General features: G+C 53.2%; 1 protein-coding gene across 7 annotated transcripts in view; it reads left to right on the top strand.

Annotated features, from left to right (window-relative positions):
* The window catches only part of CFAP46 (cilia and flagella associated protein 46), a 136,711-nt gene that overhangs the window by 21,846 nt on the left and 97,705 nt on the right, over nucleotides 1–17,160 (top strand). For 6 of the 7 annotated variants that reach the window (XR_011506863.1, XM_014856853.3, XM_070520541.1 and 3 more), the window contains exons 10-15: nucleotides 1,139–1,237; nucleotides 4,309–4,499; nucleotides 13,601–13,829; nucleotides 14,019–14,139; nucleotides 15,905–16,028; nucleotides 16,624–16,754. Coding sequence is in view for 6 of the 7 variants with exons in the window: in XM_014856853.3 (XP_014712339.3) it covers nucleotides 1,139–1,237; nucleotides 4,309–4,499; nucleotides 13,601–13,829; nucleotides 14,019–14,139; nucleotides 15,905–16,028; nucleotides 16,624–16,754 (895 nt within the window). In the remaining variant the exon portion in view is untranslated. The remainder of the gene's footprint in view (nucleotides 1–1,138; nucleotides 1,238–4,308; nucleotides 4,500–13,600; nucleotides 13,830–14,018; nucleotides 14,140–15,904; nucleotides 16,029–16,623; nucleotides 16,755–17,160) is intronic. The other variant, XM_070520533.1, reaches the window with a different exon arrangement.

Raw genomic sequence — 17,160 nt, forward strand, 5'->3', positions numbered from 1 at the left:
TCCCAGGTTACCCACACTTCTGTCCCACTTGTATAAATCAGGGTTCCCACGACCCCCTCTTCAGCTTCGATAATTTGCTAGAGCAGATCATGGAACTCAGGAAAACACCGACTTATGTTGACCAGTTTATTAAAGGATACGGATGAACAGCCAGATGAAGAGATACATAGGGTGAGGTTTGGGAGAGTCCCATGCACAGGAGCTTCTGTCCTCGTGGAGCTGGGATGTGTCACTTTCCCGGTGTGGATGTGCTGGTCAGCCTGGAAGCTCCCCGCACCCCATGCTGTTGGGCTTTTATGGAGGTGTCCTCACCTCGGAGTGATCTATCATTATTAACTCCATTTCCCGCCCCTCCCCTCTCTCTGAAGAATGGAGGTGGAGCGGAGAATTCAAGCTTCTAGTCATGGCTTGATCCTTCTCGTGACCAGCCCCCGTCCAGCAGCCTACCAGGAGTGGCCTCAGGAGGACAAAAGATGCTGCTAGTACTCTTCTCACTTAAGAAATTGCAGTGGTTTTAGGAGCCCTGTGCTGGAACCAGGGACAGAGACCAATATATGCATTCTATTATCTAACAACTGCACACCTATTAGAATGGCTAAAATTAAAAGACTTACCATACCAAATGTGGGAGAGGATGTGGAGGAAACTGGGATGTCATACACAACTGGTGGGGGTGTAAAATGGCGCAAGCCCTTGGGAAGCAGTTAGCAGTTTTGAAGAAGTTAGGTATACCCTGCCCACTTGAGGAATCCAGCTCCAGCCCCTCCTCCATGGCCTCCAAGCAGGGCGCCCTCCTCCGAACCCCACCAGGGGTTAAGTGAAAGAAAGCGTGTTTGCCAAATTTCATAACAGAAACACTCTCTGAAGTTGGTGTAATTGTTTAAAAATTCAATGTCCAATGCAATTATCTTTTCTCCCCTCTATTAAAAAGGCAAAAGAAAATAAATTTTTAGCCTTCTCAAATTTTTGCATCTTTGAGTTTTTCTTACGTATCTTTGCATTATCTTATAATTTTTATTTGTTGAATTTCTGTCTAGTCTATTAATAGTATTTTAAAATAATCTTTGAAGTTAATGAATGCACATGATTGCTTTTGTTAAAAACCTCCGTATATACAAAAACTATTTGCATCCTGCAGGATCCTGGGAAGCTAATTGAAATCGAATGCCTGGAGTGTGAATTAGAAGCTTTAAGACTTGAAAATAAAGTTAAACTCTACGTCCGAGCAGCTGTGGAGGTAAACCTCGACCAGGAGTCAGAGGACACACTCAACTATTTTGCAGATTTCTTATAATTTGTGAGAATTGAGGTTGTGCCAGTTTTGAGGGTGCTGAGGACATGAAAGGGACCCCACTGCTGGCCTCACCCTGTGACTGTCACTGGTTCCAGTGTGATAGGGATACGTGGCCAGCCTCCTCTGCCTCAGTTTCCCACCTTTGAACACGGCCTTTCTGGCAGCAACTCCAGGAGGCTGGATGGTACCTGAGCCACCAGGGCTAACCACCTTTGCAGCATAGAGCACGGTCCCCCACGGCTGCCAGGGCCACCTTGGCCTCACAGGCGTGTTGGGCTCATGCAGCCCGTGCGCTGGGCTGAAGGCTAGGGGCTGGGACGAGACCTTCTTCCAGCCAAACCCTCCTGCAGCCTGTGCGGAGCTGGACACCCACACCCCCCCCGCCCCCGCCCTGCACACGGGTAACACCTGCCTTTGGTGAAGGCCCCCGTGTCTCCTTGAGGGCCCTTTACCAGCCTGACTCATATCCAAGGAGGCAAAAGTCCCCGCCTGCCACTGTGCAGGGCCATCAGCCTCCCTGGGCCTGGAAACTTGAGGGGCTCTGGGGATGTGGAGGGTCATTGCAAGGGATGAGGAGCAGGAATACAGGCCTGGGGAGAAGAGGGACCCCAGGGATTGGTAGGGAGGCGGGGACTCCAGGGGATGGGTTGGGAGGCAGGACCCCCAGGCGTGTGGGGAGGTGAGTCCAGAGGACTCCTACGAGGAGGTACCATGCTGAGCTCACTGCAGCCGCTCTTGGTGCCTCACTCGCCCCATTTGGACACCAGGGACTTGTTTGAAATATTCCATCTGTAGTCAGAGAGGAGACAGCTGTCTTTTTGATGAGTTGGCAACACAGCACCCGTCTAAATATGATGGCAGAGAATTAGCGACACCTTGAGCTCAGCTCTGCTCTCGTGTCTATTCATTTAACACAGTAGGATCTGGACCAGCTGCCATTGCCAGAAAAGGAATCCAGAGATCATTTAGACTACGCTTTCATAAGAATTTTGCAGTTTAAAAAAAGAAACAAAAATCTATTGAAACAGAATAATGGTGGCAAGTGCTGACTTGGAGCCGAGGTAGGGCTCCCCGGGATTAGCTCGTTACCTGGCCGGGCTCTGCCTGCCCCACGTCACCCACCTGGCCTATGCTGTGAACGCTCGGCCAGGAGATGTGGCCTGGCGGAGGGGTGCTATGCTCCACGCCCTCCGCAAGCCCTGCGCGGCACATTCGTGGCCCCCTGACCCCCTGGCGTCTATTCCGGTCCTTTTGGGCTTGCTCTCGTGGCTGCCCCCACTAGCACTGCAGTGCTCCAGGGAGGACTGACTGCTGTGCTGCGTGCTGCCACCCAGTGTGTTGTCAGTGCTGGATCTGTGCTGTGTAGAGAAGGGTTTACAGAGAGCGCTTTGGCCACCTCGTTTGATTGGGATGCTGCAGTAGAGGCGGCTGTGCTTGTGGTGCTGGGGGCTGCCTGGCTGTGTCGAATACATTCCCTTGCCTCTGCCTCTGCCTTCTGAGGGCCTCAGAAGCTGGGGGCTCTTCAAGGGGCACTGGTTGGAGGGTCTGCAGGCATCGGTTTGTGAGGCTTTGATGGACTCATCTTAGTAGCCAGGTGGCAGGGAGTCATGAATCCCGAGCCTGGGCTGGACCCCATGGCACAGGAGCAGTGTGAGGAAAGGCCCCGAGGGTGTTAAGCCAGAGGCCGTGGAACTTGCCTGAGATTAGAACCATGGGCAGCTCCATGGGCTCAGGAAGGTGTGGAGCTGGTGAGGCTGGTTCCAAAGGCCCTGAAATGCCGGGTCGAGAGCCTGTCTGCTGGGAAGGGCGCGTGTAGCACAGTCTGGAGGAGATGTTCTTTGGGTAGTGTTACTGACCTGGATTCAACCTGGGGTGATGCAGCCAACTAAGCACCCGTCCTTGGCGATCTACCCCCCCTGCCAAGTCCTTCTCTAGCCCTCCACTTCCACAATTGGGGCAGGCGGGAAGTATGACTCGGGAGTCTCAGATCCAAGTGGAGGGATCTCAGTGGGGAGACCACCCACAGGTCCCATCTGGGTTGCCAAGTTGTTACCAAAAGTTTGGTCTCTGATCCCGATGCCAATCCAAATAATGAGAACAGAGTCTTGGGTGAAAAAGGAAAAGCTTTACTTTGCTAGGCAGAGGGGGCAAAGCAAGGGCCAGTGCCCCCAAAATTGCTAGCTCCCCATTAAGAAATGGGTAGAGGTTTTCATTTGAGGTTTTATGTAGGGGAGGGGGTCCATGGCCTTCTTGGTCAGCATTTTCCTTTCAGCCTCTGTGTGGGGCTGCTTCCAGTAGAGGAGACAAAGGATTTCTCAGATGAGCGTCCTTGGCTGTTTATCTCCACGGTGGAGATAGACTCTGACATCAGGAAGCTGAGGAGTTGGGCCAAGGAAGCTTCAGTTTCTCCGTATTCTCTGGACCTGAGTTTCTCTGTAAAAGAACTTCAAAGTCCTGTGATTAGCCACAACTTTAGTGGGAGCCCAGGGTGAGGTCATCTGGACTTGAAGAATCTGTAACTTCTATTTGGCTCTACAGCTCAGGGGGTCAGAGGTTAAAGAAACAAACATTTGCATATGAGCATAACCAAGGAACCAGGGAACTGGAAATGTGTGCTTTTAGTTTCAACCCATATAGGCTGGGTTCACTGTAGGCGAACGGATATCAGGGCTGATATTAACTAAGAGCCGGTAACAGTAATAAATGTAACAAGACATAAGCCCCAATAAATAGAGGACCAGGGAATATGCAGACTTGGATCAAGACAGTTCACGGAAGATGCTCCCATGGATATGCAGAGCCCATTCTAAGCCTTTTAAGGAAGTGTCTTTTAAGGCAACCAGTCCCTTCTAGAAAAGATCACGCCGACAATTTCCATGGACAGATTCATCTCTGGGCCTGGCCCACCTGCTGCCTCGTGACCCTCAAGCTTCCTGGGCTCGGGCACAGGTGGCAGGCCTGATAACTGGTACTTGTCTGTCGGTCTAACAAACTGGTCAATGTCTTTTGTGCAGACCCAGCTGAATATAATACAGAGACTTGACATCGTGCTCCAGCGAGCCATCCGCCTGGGTGACCCCCAGGTCATCCAAGTGGTTTGTACCACCCAGTGGAACATGTGTCTCCCTTTGCTGCAGCACAACCTGAGGCACCACCTGCGGAAGCCGCTGACCAGCATTGTGGAGATCTTGGAGAAGGTGGACAGGTAGCTGTGCCTCTCTATCTTGGGCTGTCCCCTCGGAGACGGGTGACGCGTGGGTGGGAGAGGGCTATGGCAGAATCCTTCAACAACGCCATAAGGGATAAGGATAAGAGACAAGGTTGAAATCCAACTCATTTTCCCCGAAAGTGATGCAAGCAGGAAAATCCAACTGTATTCAAATAGGGCTTGAATGGCTTTGGAATGATAAAGCCATCAGTGTGCCCTGAGCAGGGCTAGGCTGCCCATCACCACCTGCTAACATGAAGTTAGAGCAGCCTGCATCCCTGCACTGAAGGCCTACAAGCCTCTGGGGACAAAACATCGATGAAATTCAGGTCACCTGTGCTCCATAAGCTCCGATGGAGGGGCCTGCCGTAGCCAAGGTGTGGTCAAGAGCTCGCCATGAAGCCTGCGTCCACTCACCTGGCGTCTGGAACAGTCACAGGTCAGAGTGAGCACCGTGGTTCCCTGGGCAGTGCTGAGATGATCAGGACGCTGTGCCTGCTGCCCTCACTGGGTCTAAGTCCTTCACCACACACTTGCTGAGCAGTGGCCCTGCGTGAAGGAGCATGGCCAAAGCAGCTACACCCACGTCTACACCCGCACCTGCATCGACACGCATACCTACACCTACACTCGAACCCACACCTATACCTATACCCACACACACACCTACACCCACATCTGCATCTCCACCCATGCCTCCTACACCCTCACCTACGTCTACACCTGAACCCAAACCTACACTTACACCCGCACCTACATCCCTACACCCACACCTACACCCATACCCGCACCCACATCTATGTCTACACCCGCACTCACACCCCTATCTACACATGCCGCTGCATCTACACCCACACCTACACCCATACCCGCACCCACATCTATGTCTACACCCGCACTCACACCCCTATCTACACATGCCGCTGCATCTACACCCACACCTACACCCATACCCACACCCACATCTATGTCTACACCCGCACTCACACCCCTATCTACACATGCCGCTGCATCTACACCCACACCTACACCCATACCCACACCCACATCTATGTCTACACCCGCACTCACACCCCTATCTACACATGCCGCTGCATCTACACCCACACCTACACCCATACCCACACCCACATCTATGTCTACACCCGCACTCACACCCCTATCTACACATGCCGCTGCATCTACACCCACACCTACACCCATACCCGCACCCACATCTATGTCTACACCCGCACTCACACCCCTATCTACACATGCCGCTGCATCTACACCCACACCTACACCCATACCCACACCCACATCTATGTCTACACCCGCACTCACACCCCTATCTACACATGCCGCTGCATCTACACCCACACCTACACCCATACCCACACCCACATCTATGTCTACACCCGCACTCACACCCCTATCTACACATGCCGCTGCATCTACACCCACACCTACACCCATACCCACACCCACATCTATGTCTACACCCGCACTCACACCCCTATCTACACATGCCGCTGCATCTACACCCACACCTACACCCATACCCACACCCACATCTATGTCTACACCCGCACTCACACCCCTATCTACACATGCCGCTGCATCTACACCCACACCTACACCCATACCCACACCCACATCTATGTCTACACCCGCACTCACACCCCTATCTACACATGCCGCTGCATCTACACCCACACCTACACCCATACCCACACCCACATCTATGTCTACACCCGCACTCACACCCCTATCTACACATGCCGCTGCATCTACACCCACACCTACACCCATACCCACACCCACATCTATGTCTACACCCGCACTCACACCCCTATCTACACATGCCGCTGCATCTACACCCACACCTACACCCATACCCACACCCACATCTATGTCTACACCCGCACTCACACCCCTATCTACACATGCCGCTGCATCTACACCCACACCTACACCCATACCCACACCCACATCTATGTCTACACCCGCACTCACACCCCTATCTACACATGCCGCTGCATCTACACCCACACCTACACCCATACCCACACCCACATCTATGTCTACACCCGCACTCACACCCCTATCTACACATGCCGCTGCATCTACACCCACACCTACACCCATACCCACACCCACATCTATGTCTACACCCGCACTCACACCCCTATCTACACATGCCGCTGCATCTACACCCACACCTACACCCATACCCACACCCACATCTATGTCTACACCCGCACTCACACCCCTATCTACACATGCCGCTGCATCTACACCCACACCTACACCCATACCCACACCCACATCTATGTCTACACCCGCACTCACACCCCTATCTACACATGCCGCTGCATCTACACCCACACCTACACCCATACCCACACCCACATCTATGTCTACACCCGCACTCACACCCCTATCTACACATGCCGCTGCATCTACACCCACACCTACACCCATACCCACACCCACATCTATGTCTACACCCGCACTCACACCCCTATCTACACATGCCGCTGCATCTACACCCACACCTACACCCATACCCACACCCACATCTATGTCTACACCCGCACTCACACCCCTATCTACACATGCCGCTGCATCTACACCCACACCTACACCCATACCCGCACCCACATCTATGTCTACACCCGCACTCACACCCCTATCTACACATGCCGCTGCATCTACACCCACACCTACACCCATACCCACACCCACATCTATGTCTACACCCGCACTCACACCCCTATCTACACATGCCGCTGCATCTACACCCACACCCGCGTCTACACCCACATCCGCACCTGCGCCTTCATCTGTAGCTTCATCTACACCTGCAGCACACCTACATCTATACCCACACCTACACCTACGTCTACACCCAGGAAGGCAGAAGGTGAGTAAGGCAGAGCGAGGGGAGGGGAGAGAGGAGAGGGCTGCCGTTTTAGGCAGGTGGTCCCAGCTGACCCGCAAGAATATGACCTTCAGTCAGAGCCCAGACAGAAGGGAGGGGACTGGGGACTGGGGAGGTGAAGCCCCAGGAGCTGAACCCTGGGTACAGGCTGGAAGGAGGGCTTGTCGAGGCCCCAGGGACGTGGGTTATCCTGAGTGGGTGTGGGCATCCGAGAGCCTGAAATGGAGGAACGGTCTTCAGGTGTCAAATGATTGTCCTGCTGCTGTTGAGAACAGCCTGTGTACAAAGCTGGCAGTGGGAATCTGGGCAAGAGATGGAGGAGAAGACAGCAGACCTGGGAAATGTGTGTCTGGAGCCCGGGGAGAGGGGGGCTGCAGAGCAGAGACTGGGAGGTCTCCTAGGGCTCCAGAAAGGGAGGAAGCCTAAGGTGGCACCCTGTTTGAGTCAAGAGGGCAAAGGGAGCCTCAAAAGGCCAAGAAACAATGGGCAAGGCAGTGGAAGGAGGACACGGGTCCCGGCCAGTGGAGAAAGGGCTTTGTCAGGAGGGCTCCTGGCCTGCCTCAGGCTGGGGTGATGCCTGGTGGGTGCAGGGCCTGTTGGAGCAGGTGCAGGAGAGAAGGGACAGGGGTGGGACAACTGGGAATGTGCCATCTGACAGGGGCCATGAGTGGGTGAAGCCTGCCGACTATGTGTCTCGCTTCTTGGGTGTATTCTGTTTTCTCCTGGTGGGGGTGTCGTGGCATGCTAGGATGCTGCAGAATGATCCCCCCTCAGACTAGGGGAATTAATCCTGCAGGGCGAGCAGATGCGTGGGAACGGCCTCCTATTGCTCCATTTTCTGGGAGAAGTAAGAAGTGAGAGAGAGGCTGGGAGATGGGGACTTGGGGTGTGGGCAAGAGAGGAGAAGGTGTGGAGGGTCACCCCCAGGAGAGCAGGTGCCGGCAGCAGAAGGGCCACGAGATTGCAGGGAGGGGCCTGGGGAGAGCTGCCCTGCCCCGTTGCTCCTGTGAATAGTGAAGGCTGGGTTTTGTTACCTATTGAGCCCTCTAGATGGGTGGGAAGGCACAGGGCCTGGTCATCAGCGGGCAAGGAGAGCACACCAGCGTCCTCAAGACCCTTCATTTCCTACCCTACAGGGCTTGTGTGTGTGCAGATGCATCTCTCTTCAAATCTGGAGATTTTTAACCATTTAGAAAACAGTTTTGCCTTCTGGAATCCCACTCGGATGTATGGTGGAGCTTCTGGTCCATGCTCAAGGCCCTCACTTCCCTGTCCCTCCATCTTTGCGTCCTTGCCGTCCTGCGCGCAGTCACACTGAGTTCTGACAGACTGCCTCCTTTCCATCGGCGCTCATTTATTTTTCAAACTCTCAAATTATTTCTTCTCTTTAGCCTTTTTTTATTTTAATGACTTTATTTCTCATTTCAAAAAATATCCTTTTAATTTATTTTTGTATTTGTCTGATTTTTAAAAATAACTCCTAGTTCTCCTCTTTTTCTCTGATAATTCTTTTCCTAATTAACTTTCTTGAGATATAATTGCATACAATAGACCGCACACATTTTAAATGTGCAGTTTGATGAGTTATTTTATCATGGATGGGGGTTGAATGTTGTCGAATGTTTCTTCCGCAGTTATTAACATGATCACATGAATTTTCTCTTTTCTTCCTTGATGTGGTGAATTACACAGATTGATTTTTGAGAGTCGAACCAACCTTTTATTCTGTACATGTTGCTAAGATAGTCGCTTTCTTATGTATTGCCAGGTTTGATTTCCTAGTGTTCTGTTAAAGGTTTCTACGTGTATGTTCATGAGGATGTTGGCCTGCAATTTTCTTGTTTTGTAATTTCTTTGTCAGGTTTTGATGTCGCGGTGATGCTGACTTTGTAACATGAGTTGGGAAGTTGGGAAGTGTTCTTTCTCATTTACCTTCTGAAGGATTTGTGTAATATTGCTGCTTTTGTCCTTAAGTGTTTGATAGTCCCATGAAACTCTCTGGGCCCGGGGGTGATGCTGTGTGATTATGTTTCTGTGAGAAGGTTTTCTAGCTGACACATTCTGTGGGGTTGAATGCTAAGGAATTCCTACTGGTGGCTGAAGGCACAGCCCATTCTTCCTGAAGGGGTCTGGGCAGCTCCTGTCAGCATCCTTTATATTTGCTCATGCTGTGGCTCAGGTCTTGTGTGTCCCCATTTCTTGTCTGCTCATTCCAACAATTACTGAGAGGAGAGTGTGAAACCCACCTCTGCCCATGGGTCTCCCTCCCGCTCCCTGTGGCTCTCTCAGCTTTGCTTAGTGTTTCCGAATGCTGTGTGACATGCTTGGGCTTGTCGTCTCTTGTGACCTCCTGGTCTCTGCTGACTCCCTTGTCTGGAGGGCTCCTGTGTTGGATGTTAGTACAGCCTCCCAGCTCCCTGTGCTTACTATTGTGCAGCATTTCTTCTTCCATCCTTTCAACTTTCCCCTCTGTGTATCTTCAAAGCGTAAAAAACAGCTTTTAAGTGCACGGCTTGCCAACAGCATACAGCCCAGTCTTCCTTTTTTACCTAGTGTGTCAATCTTTGTCTTTTAATTGGAGTGTTTACTCTCTTTGCATTTAGTGTAGTTTGAATTTGTCTACAATTTCATTATTTGTTTTCATTTGCTGCTCATTCCCTGCCTTCTTTGAGGTTAATGGAATTTTTTTAGAATTCTATTTCCTCTGTTGGCTTCTTCGTTTCTCAGCTGTACATCTTGGGGAGGAGGTGTGGAGGGGATTGCTCTAGGGCTAAATATACCTCCCTACTCACCAGAGTCGTGCAAGGCCAGTGCAGCACCACTGCCCCCACTCCACAGCGGTAACCCCTCGTGACATTGCAGTCCATCCACCCACCTGCTCTCTCTCTGCAGCTGTTCTCGTGTCTTTTACTTCTAAATATATTATAAACTGCATCTTATACAGCGTGCTCATTTTGCTTTTAGCAGCCAGTGGTTTTTTAAGGAAAATTACAGAGAAAACAATAGTCTCTTGCGTTTATCCATGTCTTTGCCAGTTCCACTGGCTCTGCTCTTTTCTCCCCAGATCCAGGTTTCCATCTGGTGTCATTTCATCCTGAAGGGGTTCCTTTATTTTTCCTGCAATGTGTGACTGCAGGTGATGAATTCTTTCAGCTTTTGTTGATCTGAAAGTGACTTTGCCTTGCCCTCACCTTTGAAGAATATTTTCACTGGTTGTTGGATTCTCTGGTTACAGATCTTCTTCTTTAAACACTTTGAAGAAGTTTTACTTTCTTCTGGCCTTCACAGTTTCTGATAAAAAGTCAGGAGTTATTTTCAGCATGGTTCTCCTGGATGTGATGTGTGTTTCCCTCATTTCTGTTTTCAGTTTGTATCTCTGACTTTTGTTTCCAGCCTTTTGATTATGGTATTCCTTGGAGCTTTTTTCAAAAATCCTGCTTGGGGTTTGCTGAGATCCTCAGATGTGTAAAATGATGTTGTCATCAGATTTGGGAAATTATCAGCTACTATTTTGTCAAATATATTTCTGCTCCATTCTCACTCTCCTTTCCCTCCAGGGCTCCAGCTACGCATGTGCTAGAAAGTTGACTGTTGTGCCATGGGTCCCTAAGGCTCAGTTCATTTCTTTAATCTTTTGCAATCTGTTGTTCTGATTGGATCATTTCTGTTAATCTGTCTTCAGGTTCACTGACTCTTTTTTCTGTCTTCTCCAATTTGCAAGTGAGCTCAACCAGGGATTTCTTCATTTCAGTTATTATAGTTTTTCGCTGAAGTGTTTCCACTTTTTGCAGTTTCTACTTCTCTTCTGAGACTCCTATCTGTTCACTCATTAGTATTGTTTTCCTTCAATTTTTTTAACATATTTATATTTGTATTGTTAATATCTGCATTAAAGAATTCATCTGCTAAACCCACCGTCTGACCCGTCTTGCGTCCTGAGTGGGCTGCGTTTCTCTGTTCCCTGCAGACTAATGTTTCGTGTGCAGCGCGCTCTAGCGTCTTTGGATTCTGTTATCTTTAAAAAAGTGCTGATTTTGTTCTAGTGGGCAGTCAGTTACTGGCTGAGAATGGACTCCCTGTGTTGCTGGGGTGCTTGGAAGTTTGAGGTGTCCCCCGTCTGTCTTGGGGGACTCGCCCTCTAAACCCCAGCACACCTGTGGCCTAAGCAGACTCTGACTTGAGGTTTTCTTTGGCTGGGTCTAGAGCAGGCCTTTCTCCACTGGATGGTCCTTGCTCCTGGGGTGAGGCACCTCTGTGGAGTCTCAGCTGGATGTCCAGAGTGCCAGTGAGCGATTAACCAGGTCTTTCCTCTGTGGCTGGGCAGACCTTCCACAGCCCGTAGCATGCTGTGCCCTCTGGCATACCTCGTATCCAGTATTGCTTCTCAAGCCTGGAGCTGTCTCACCCTGCACATGTGCAGCCCAGCCCTTGGTTGTGGGTTCTTGGAGAGCCCATACACAGCCCTCTTGGGCTCTGTGCAAAGTCCCTCCCTCCGTCCCTACCTACAACAGACTCCGGCTGCTTCGACAGCTTGTGCTCTGATCTCTGCTTCCTTGGCTCACTGGGCCCTGTGCCCTACCCACAGTGCCACAGGAACCTGTCCCAGGCACAGTGGGCAGTCACAGCCTCAAGCCTGACTTTCCTTCTCCAGCGGCCGTGGTCTTGTGCTGCTCAGAGCCTGGTGCCTGAAACAGCTGCCTCATGTATTTGGTCCAGCCTATAGTTGTTATGCCTGGCAGAGTTACTTTCTCACAGTTGGAAGAATAGGTAACTCTGAAAATTACTCATTTCTAAGTCCTTTTCAGCTGGTCCCATTCATCCTGTTTTGGCAGGTATGGATTCTCTCACTCAGATCTGCTCTGCTTACTCACTATCATCATGGCAGTCTCCTAGAGCGAGCAGTTTGCCAGGTAGTTCCTGATGTGGGCTGTTCTGCTGTGTAGACCTCTCTGTTGTGTGTGTAGGGTCGGCTTCCCTTGACCAGGTCTTTGGATCATCCAGACCTGGATGAGTCTCACATTATGGGATTTAGGGCTCACACTGCCCAGAGGAGTGTGATTCAGTGCTGGACCCAATCCTATTTTGTTGGCTTCTTCTTTTCCTGCCCCTGGCCAGGGGCCAGTCACCTGTTTCTGGCTTCAGTCTGGACTTCTAGGCAGAGTCTGTGGAACCTGGTTCCCTGATGGGGAGCACAGACTTCACCCTTGGCTTTAACCAGGACCCCTCAGTGGGCACGAGTGGCCCTTTCCCGCCCATGATGCCTGGCTCCCCTGGGCAGCAGAGCTCCAGCCTTCTGGCACCTGGGCTCCCTGCTCCTCATCCTGAGGTTACATGCATACGATGTGACATTCACACCTCCGTCTTGGCTGAGAGTCCGTGCGGGAGTCCTATGGGACTTTCACTCCACCGTGTTTTTTGGATTTGCTAATGCTGTGTCCTAGGGTAGTGACTGTGATGTGGGGGTCTCCGCATGCTAACGATGGAAAGGCTTTGAGGGACACTTTATTTACTTGTTTAGACACAGTGACTCCAGCCCCTACCCAGGCCCCTGAACTTCTAGCAGAGGCAGCAGCAGCAGCGAATGCCAGCAGGGGCGCGGGGCTGCATGGCACAGGGCTGCTCTCAGCGGATGTGTATGTCGGGGAAGAGCCGCAGCCCATGAGACCAGAGTGAGACACCAGAGCAGAGCAGAGAGCCCCATCCTTCAAGGCAGTGACTGGGCTTCAGGGTGTGGACAGTGGGAAGCGATGGACTTGTACTAAAGTCCCCTTGTTGGCAATGCCAAGAGCTGTCCAGGAGTGATGGGCTGAGACGGCGCTGACAGACGGAGGTGGCGGGTGGTAGTATCACATATGCCCGTGCTTGCTGAGCCCCTCCACCTTGCTTTCCCCTCAGCAGATCTGGCTAGCACGACCCCTGGTTACCCACCTGCTGTTCTCATCCCTGGAGCCCAGGTCCTGGCGGCTCTCACCAGCTGGGCTCTGAGGTCTCCTGTGGTCTGCAGGGACCTCCTCTCTTTGTCCCCCTGTGTGAGTCCTCAAGGCCACGCAGGGTGGGACCTGGAGGATGCTGGAAAGCCAGGAGCCCAGGAGGCCCACTGCATACTTCCTCTTGAGGGTCTCCCAGGAAGCCAGCATGCCCTGGGCCCTTGTAATGCTGTGCTGTCCCTCCCCAGCCTCATGGTCCTGCTCCGCTGCCAAGCACACATGGAGATGGCCTGCATCGAGGAGGATGAGGACCGGCTGGAGCCTGCCATGGAGCACCTGCAGAAGGCCATGCGCCTGGACAGCCTGGGCCTCTACCAGGACAATCTTTGGATCGCCTTCAACCGGCTGCACCTGTGCACCATGCTGTACCAGTCCCCCGAGCGCCCCGAGGATAAAGCCACCATGGCCATTGAGCAGGTGCTGGCATGGCCTTCTTAGGGCTTGCCCACAGGACCTCGGGCCCTGCTGGCTCAGTGCCTGCCCAGGGCAGGCTTGTCCGGGGTGTGACCCACCTGACAGACCCCCGCAGTGCCTCTTCAGAGGCTACGAGTACTCCAAAAAGACAAGAGATGGTGCTACTCGTCCCAGCATCTCTTTCTTTTGCAGGCAAAAAAAGCTATCCCGAAAGACAGTGTCAGGAAGAAGCGGGCTCTCCTGGTGAACGCGGGCCTGGCCCTTGCCCCTGACGCTTTCCAAATTGTTCTCGACAGTGAGAATGAGGCCAAGGGTACGTGCTGTCCTCACTCCTGGAGCCCGAATGTTCCTGCTCAGGAGCTGCCCTGGGCCGCGTGCTATCTGAGGCAGACCCTTGACCCGACATGTGTGGGGACCACACTGCACCCCCGAAGGTCTGAACCCACCCACCCCTGACCTCTGCTGGCCTTGACATGTAGCCTTGGTCTCTGGAGGTGCTGGGAGGCATCTCCACTTCCCACTCTGTATCAGCCAGCTCAGGCCACCAAGACAAGCGCTCCTGACAGCGGGGCGGCTTACACGACAGGATTGATCCTTGCATGGCTCTGTGGGCCTGAAGTCCGAGATCGAGGTGTCGGCAGGCTGCCTCCTCCTGGGGGCTGGGAGGGAAGGATCGTCCAGGTCTCTCTCCTGGGCTTGCAGACGGCCATCTTCTCCCCGTGTCCTCACACTGTCTTCCCTCCATGTCTATTTCTGTGTCCAGATTCCCTTTTTTTTAAGGACGTCAGTCATAATGGATTGGGGTCCACCCCAATGACCTCATTTTAACTCAATTATCCCTGTAAAGACCTTGTCTCCAAATAAGGTCACATTCTGAGGTTCTGGGGCTTGGGGCTTGATCACATCTCTTTTGGGGGGGTGCACTTCCGCCCACGCCACTGTCTGAGGCATGAGGACGAGGTCAGGGGCTGCTCTGCCATGTCTGTCTAGATGACAGTCGACGTGAGTAGACCTCCTCTCTGTCCCCACTCATACCAACCAGTGCCTTTTATCCCCACAGGGATTATAAACTAATTATGGGTAAAGGAATGGAAGGCTGCGTTACCCTCAAGGGTATTGCACCCTTGTGGACGGCAGGTCTGCGCCTGGCTCGGGGCTCCCTCCCCCATCTTCTCAGGGTCCCCCTCATGGACATGACCCCAGCTGTCACGCAGACAGGAGCTGCGGGAGCCCTGCTGCAGATCCGAGATGAGGGAGGAGGACAGTGGAGTTCTGCCCCAGGGCTGGAAGCAAGGTGGCTCTGGGAATGACCCTCGCCCAGGGGGCAGCGTCCTCCTGTGGCCTCACACTGGTCATTCGCCTGAGTCATTCTCATGGAGGAGGGGGCGTTGTGACTCCCTTGTGTCATCTTGTTCCCACAATCTGAGGAGTGCAGGCTCTGTCGGCACTCACACTGCATACACCTGGTGCTCTTTTGATGCATTCACCTGGAGATGCACGTTGTTGGCCTGCCTGGCCGAGGGGGCGTCCATGGGGCTCCACGAGCTGCTCCTGAAGGGTAATGGCCTGTTGCGCTGGGAGGGCGGGAGGTGGCCCGGTGGCACACGTGCTGTGTCCTCCATGCAACTAGCTGGGCAGCCTGGGCTCTAGTGCCCTTGAGCTCTCAGAGTTGGTGCCTGATCTGCCAGGAGGAGCCTCTGATGCCAAGTAGCTCAAACTGCTGGGCCTTGGGCGTGGATGGCGGTGTCGGGCAGGGACAGGCATGAGGGGAGCTGACCCTGGGCCTGGGTCGGTGGAAGAGGCGCAGGGCAACGAGTTCCACCCTGAAACATGCTGCTCCAGGTGCCTGGTGGCTTTGCGCACTCAGAGGCGCAGTCGGGCCCACCTGTTTCCATCAGAAGATGCAGAGCCCCCAGGGAGCACTCTCCAGTCTGTCTGGAGTCCAGGGCCCTGGGGTTACCGCAACGGTGCCAAGGGCAGATGATACGAATGTTTCCTTGGATAAAGGCGGGTTCCTGCCAGTCGTGTGATCCCCTAACATGCGACGTCAGCACTTGCATTGCGTTTTCTGTCCTCAGTTTCCACAGGGAAGAACAGGGGCCGGTTCACCTACCTCTCCTCGAAGGCGCGGCACCACATTGTCAGCGTGGACAAGGCCACCGGGCACCTGCGGCGTTTGGGGAATGAGAACGACAAGGAGCGGTGAGTGAGGAGAGGGAGGAGGACGCAAGCCAGCCTGGTGGGTCTGTCACCGAGAGCAGTCATTGCGGCCAGGTGGCAGGAGGAGGAGGTGCCCGGCTCCTGAGCATCCTGGCGGACAGAGCTCCCCGTTGCCTGTGAGACAGCAAGCCACAGCCCTAAGGGGGGTTTTTTGTCACTCTGTTGAGACTGTCCTGGCTCCAGTAGGACGCCCAGCGGGCCAGGTTCCGTGTGTGGTTGTCAGGATGCAGTCACTGCAGGGGCTGATTTCTGGAGTACTCTGCAGGGGGCTTGACCCAGGGCGACTGCTCGCAGGGAGGGAAGTCAGCTGTCACAGTGACGCTTGGCCAGTGGGAGCTAGACAGCTGCCCCCTGCCGTCTCACCCCTGGCTCCGGGGGCAGCCCCACCCTACCCAGGACCATCCTGCTGCCTCTAGGCCCTGGCTGTGAGGATTGATTTATCTCAAGGTCACTCTTTGCAACCTTGAAGCTGTAGCACCACCAGTGCCTCTTTCTCACAAGCAGTAGTTGGAGGTGATTTCTGGTTTTGCCCATTGCATCTCTGAACGTCTTCCCTCCTATCACTCTTGGTGAGCAGAATTCAGATTTGGGCTGAGCTTGCCAAAGTTGCCCGGAAGCAAGGCGTGTGGGACGTTTGCCGGGCAGCAAGCCGCTTCTGCCTCCTGTACGACAAAGTCAAGGTGAAGAAGCCGGTGAAGTGGAAAAGAGGTACACACTCCCCGGCCACACCTGTGCGCTGAGGTGCCAGCCAATCAGGACCAGCTCCGGCTTCACCAGTTCTCCGAAGGGCCGGTGGCTGCCCTGGCCACAGTGGTTCAGTCCCTCAGGCGGTCACCGTGCAAGGGCAGTCCTGGCGGGCTGCGGCCATGCTGTGCCTCGCCTCCTGGAAGAGGCCAGGATTTGGTCCTGAAGTGACAGAAAGGGTTGTTATGCCAGGACTTGAATTGAGTGGGGCCATCCAACGGAGATGGGATTTTAAATACATTTGCAGCTGACTGCCAGGCACAATTTATGAAGAACAACGATCACATAGATACTGCTAATTGTTATTATTACTGATAACAGGGCCTCTGCGTACATCTGGCTCTTGCCAGGCTGGCTTCATGTGCCCTCG

This window comes from Equus asinus, chromosome 2 (genome assembly GCF_041296235.1).
Source record: "Equus asinus isolate D_3611 breed Donkey chromosome 2, EquAss-T2T_v2, whole genome shotgun sequence".
NCBI lineage: Eukaryota > Metazoa > Chordata > Mammalia > Perissodactyla > Equidae > Equus > Equus asinus.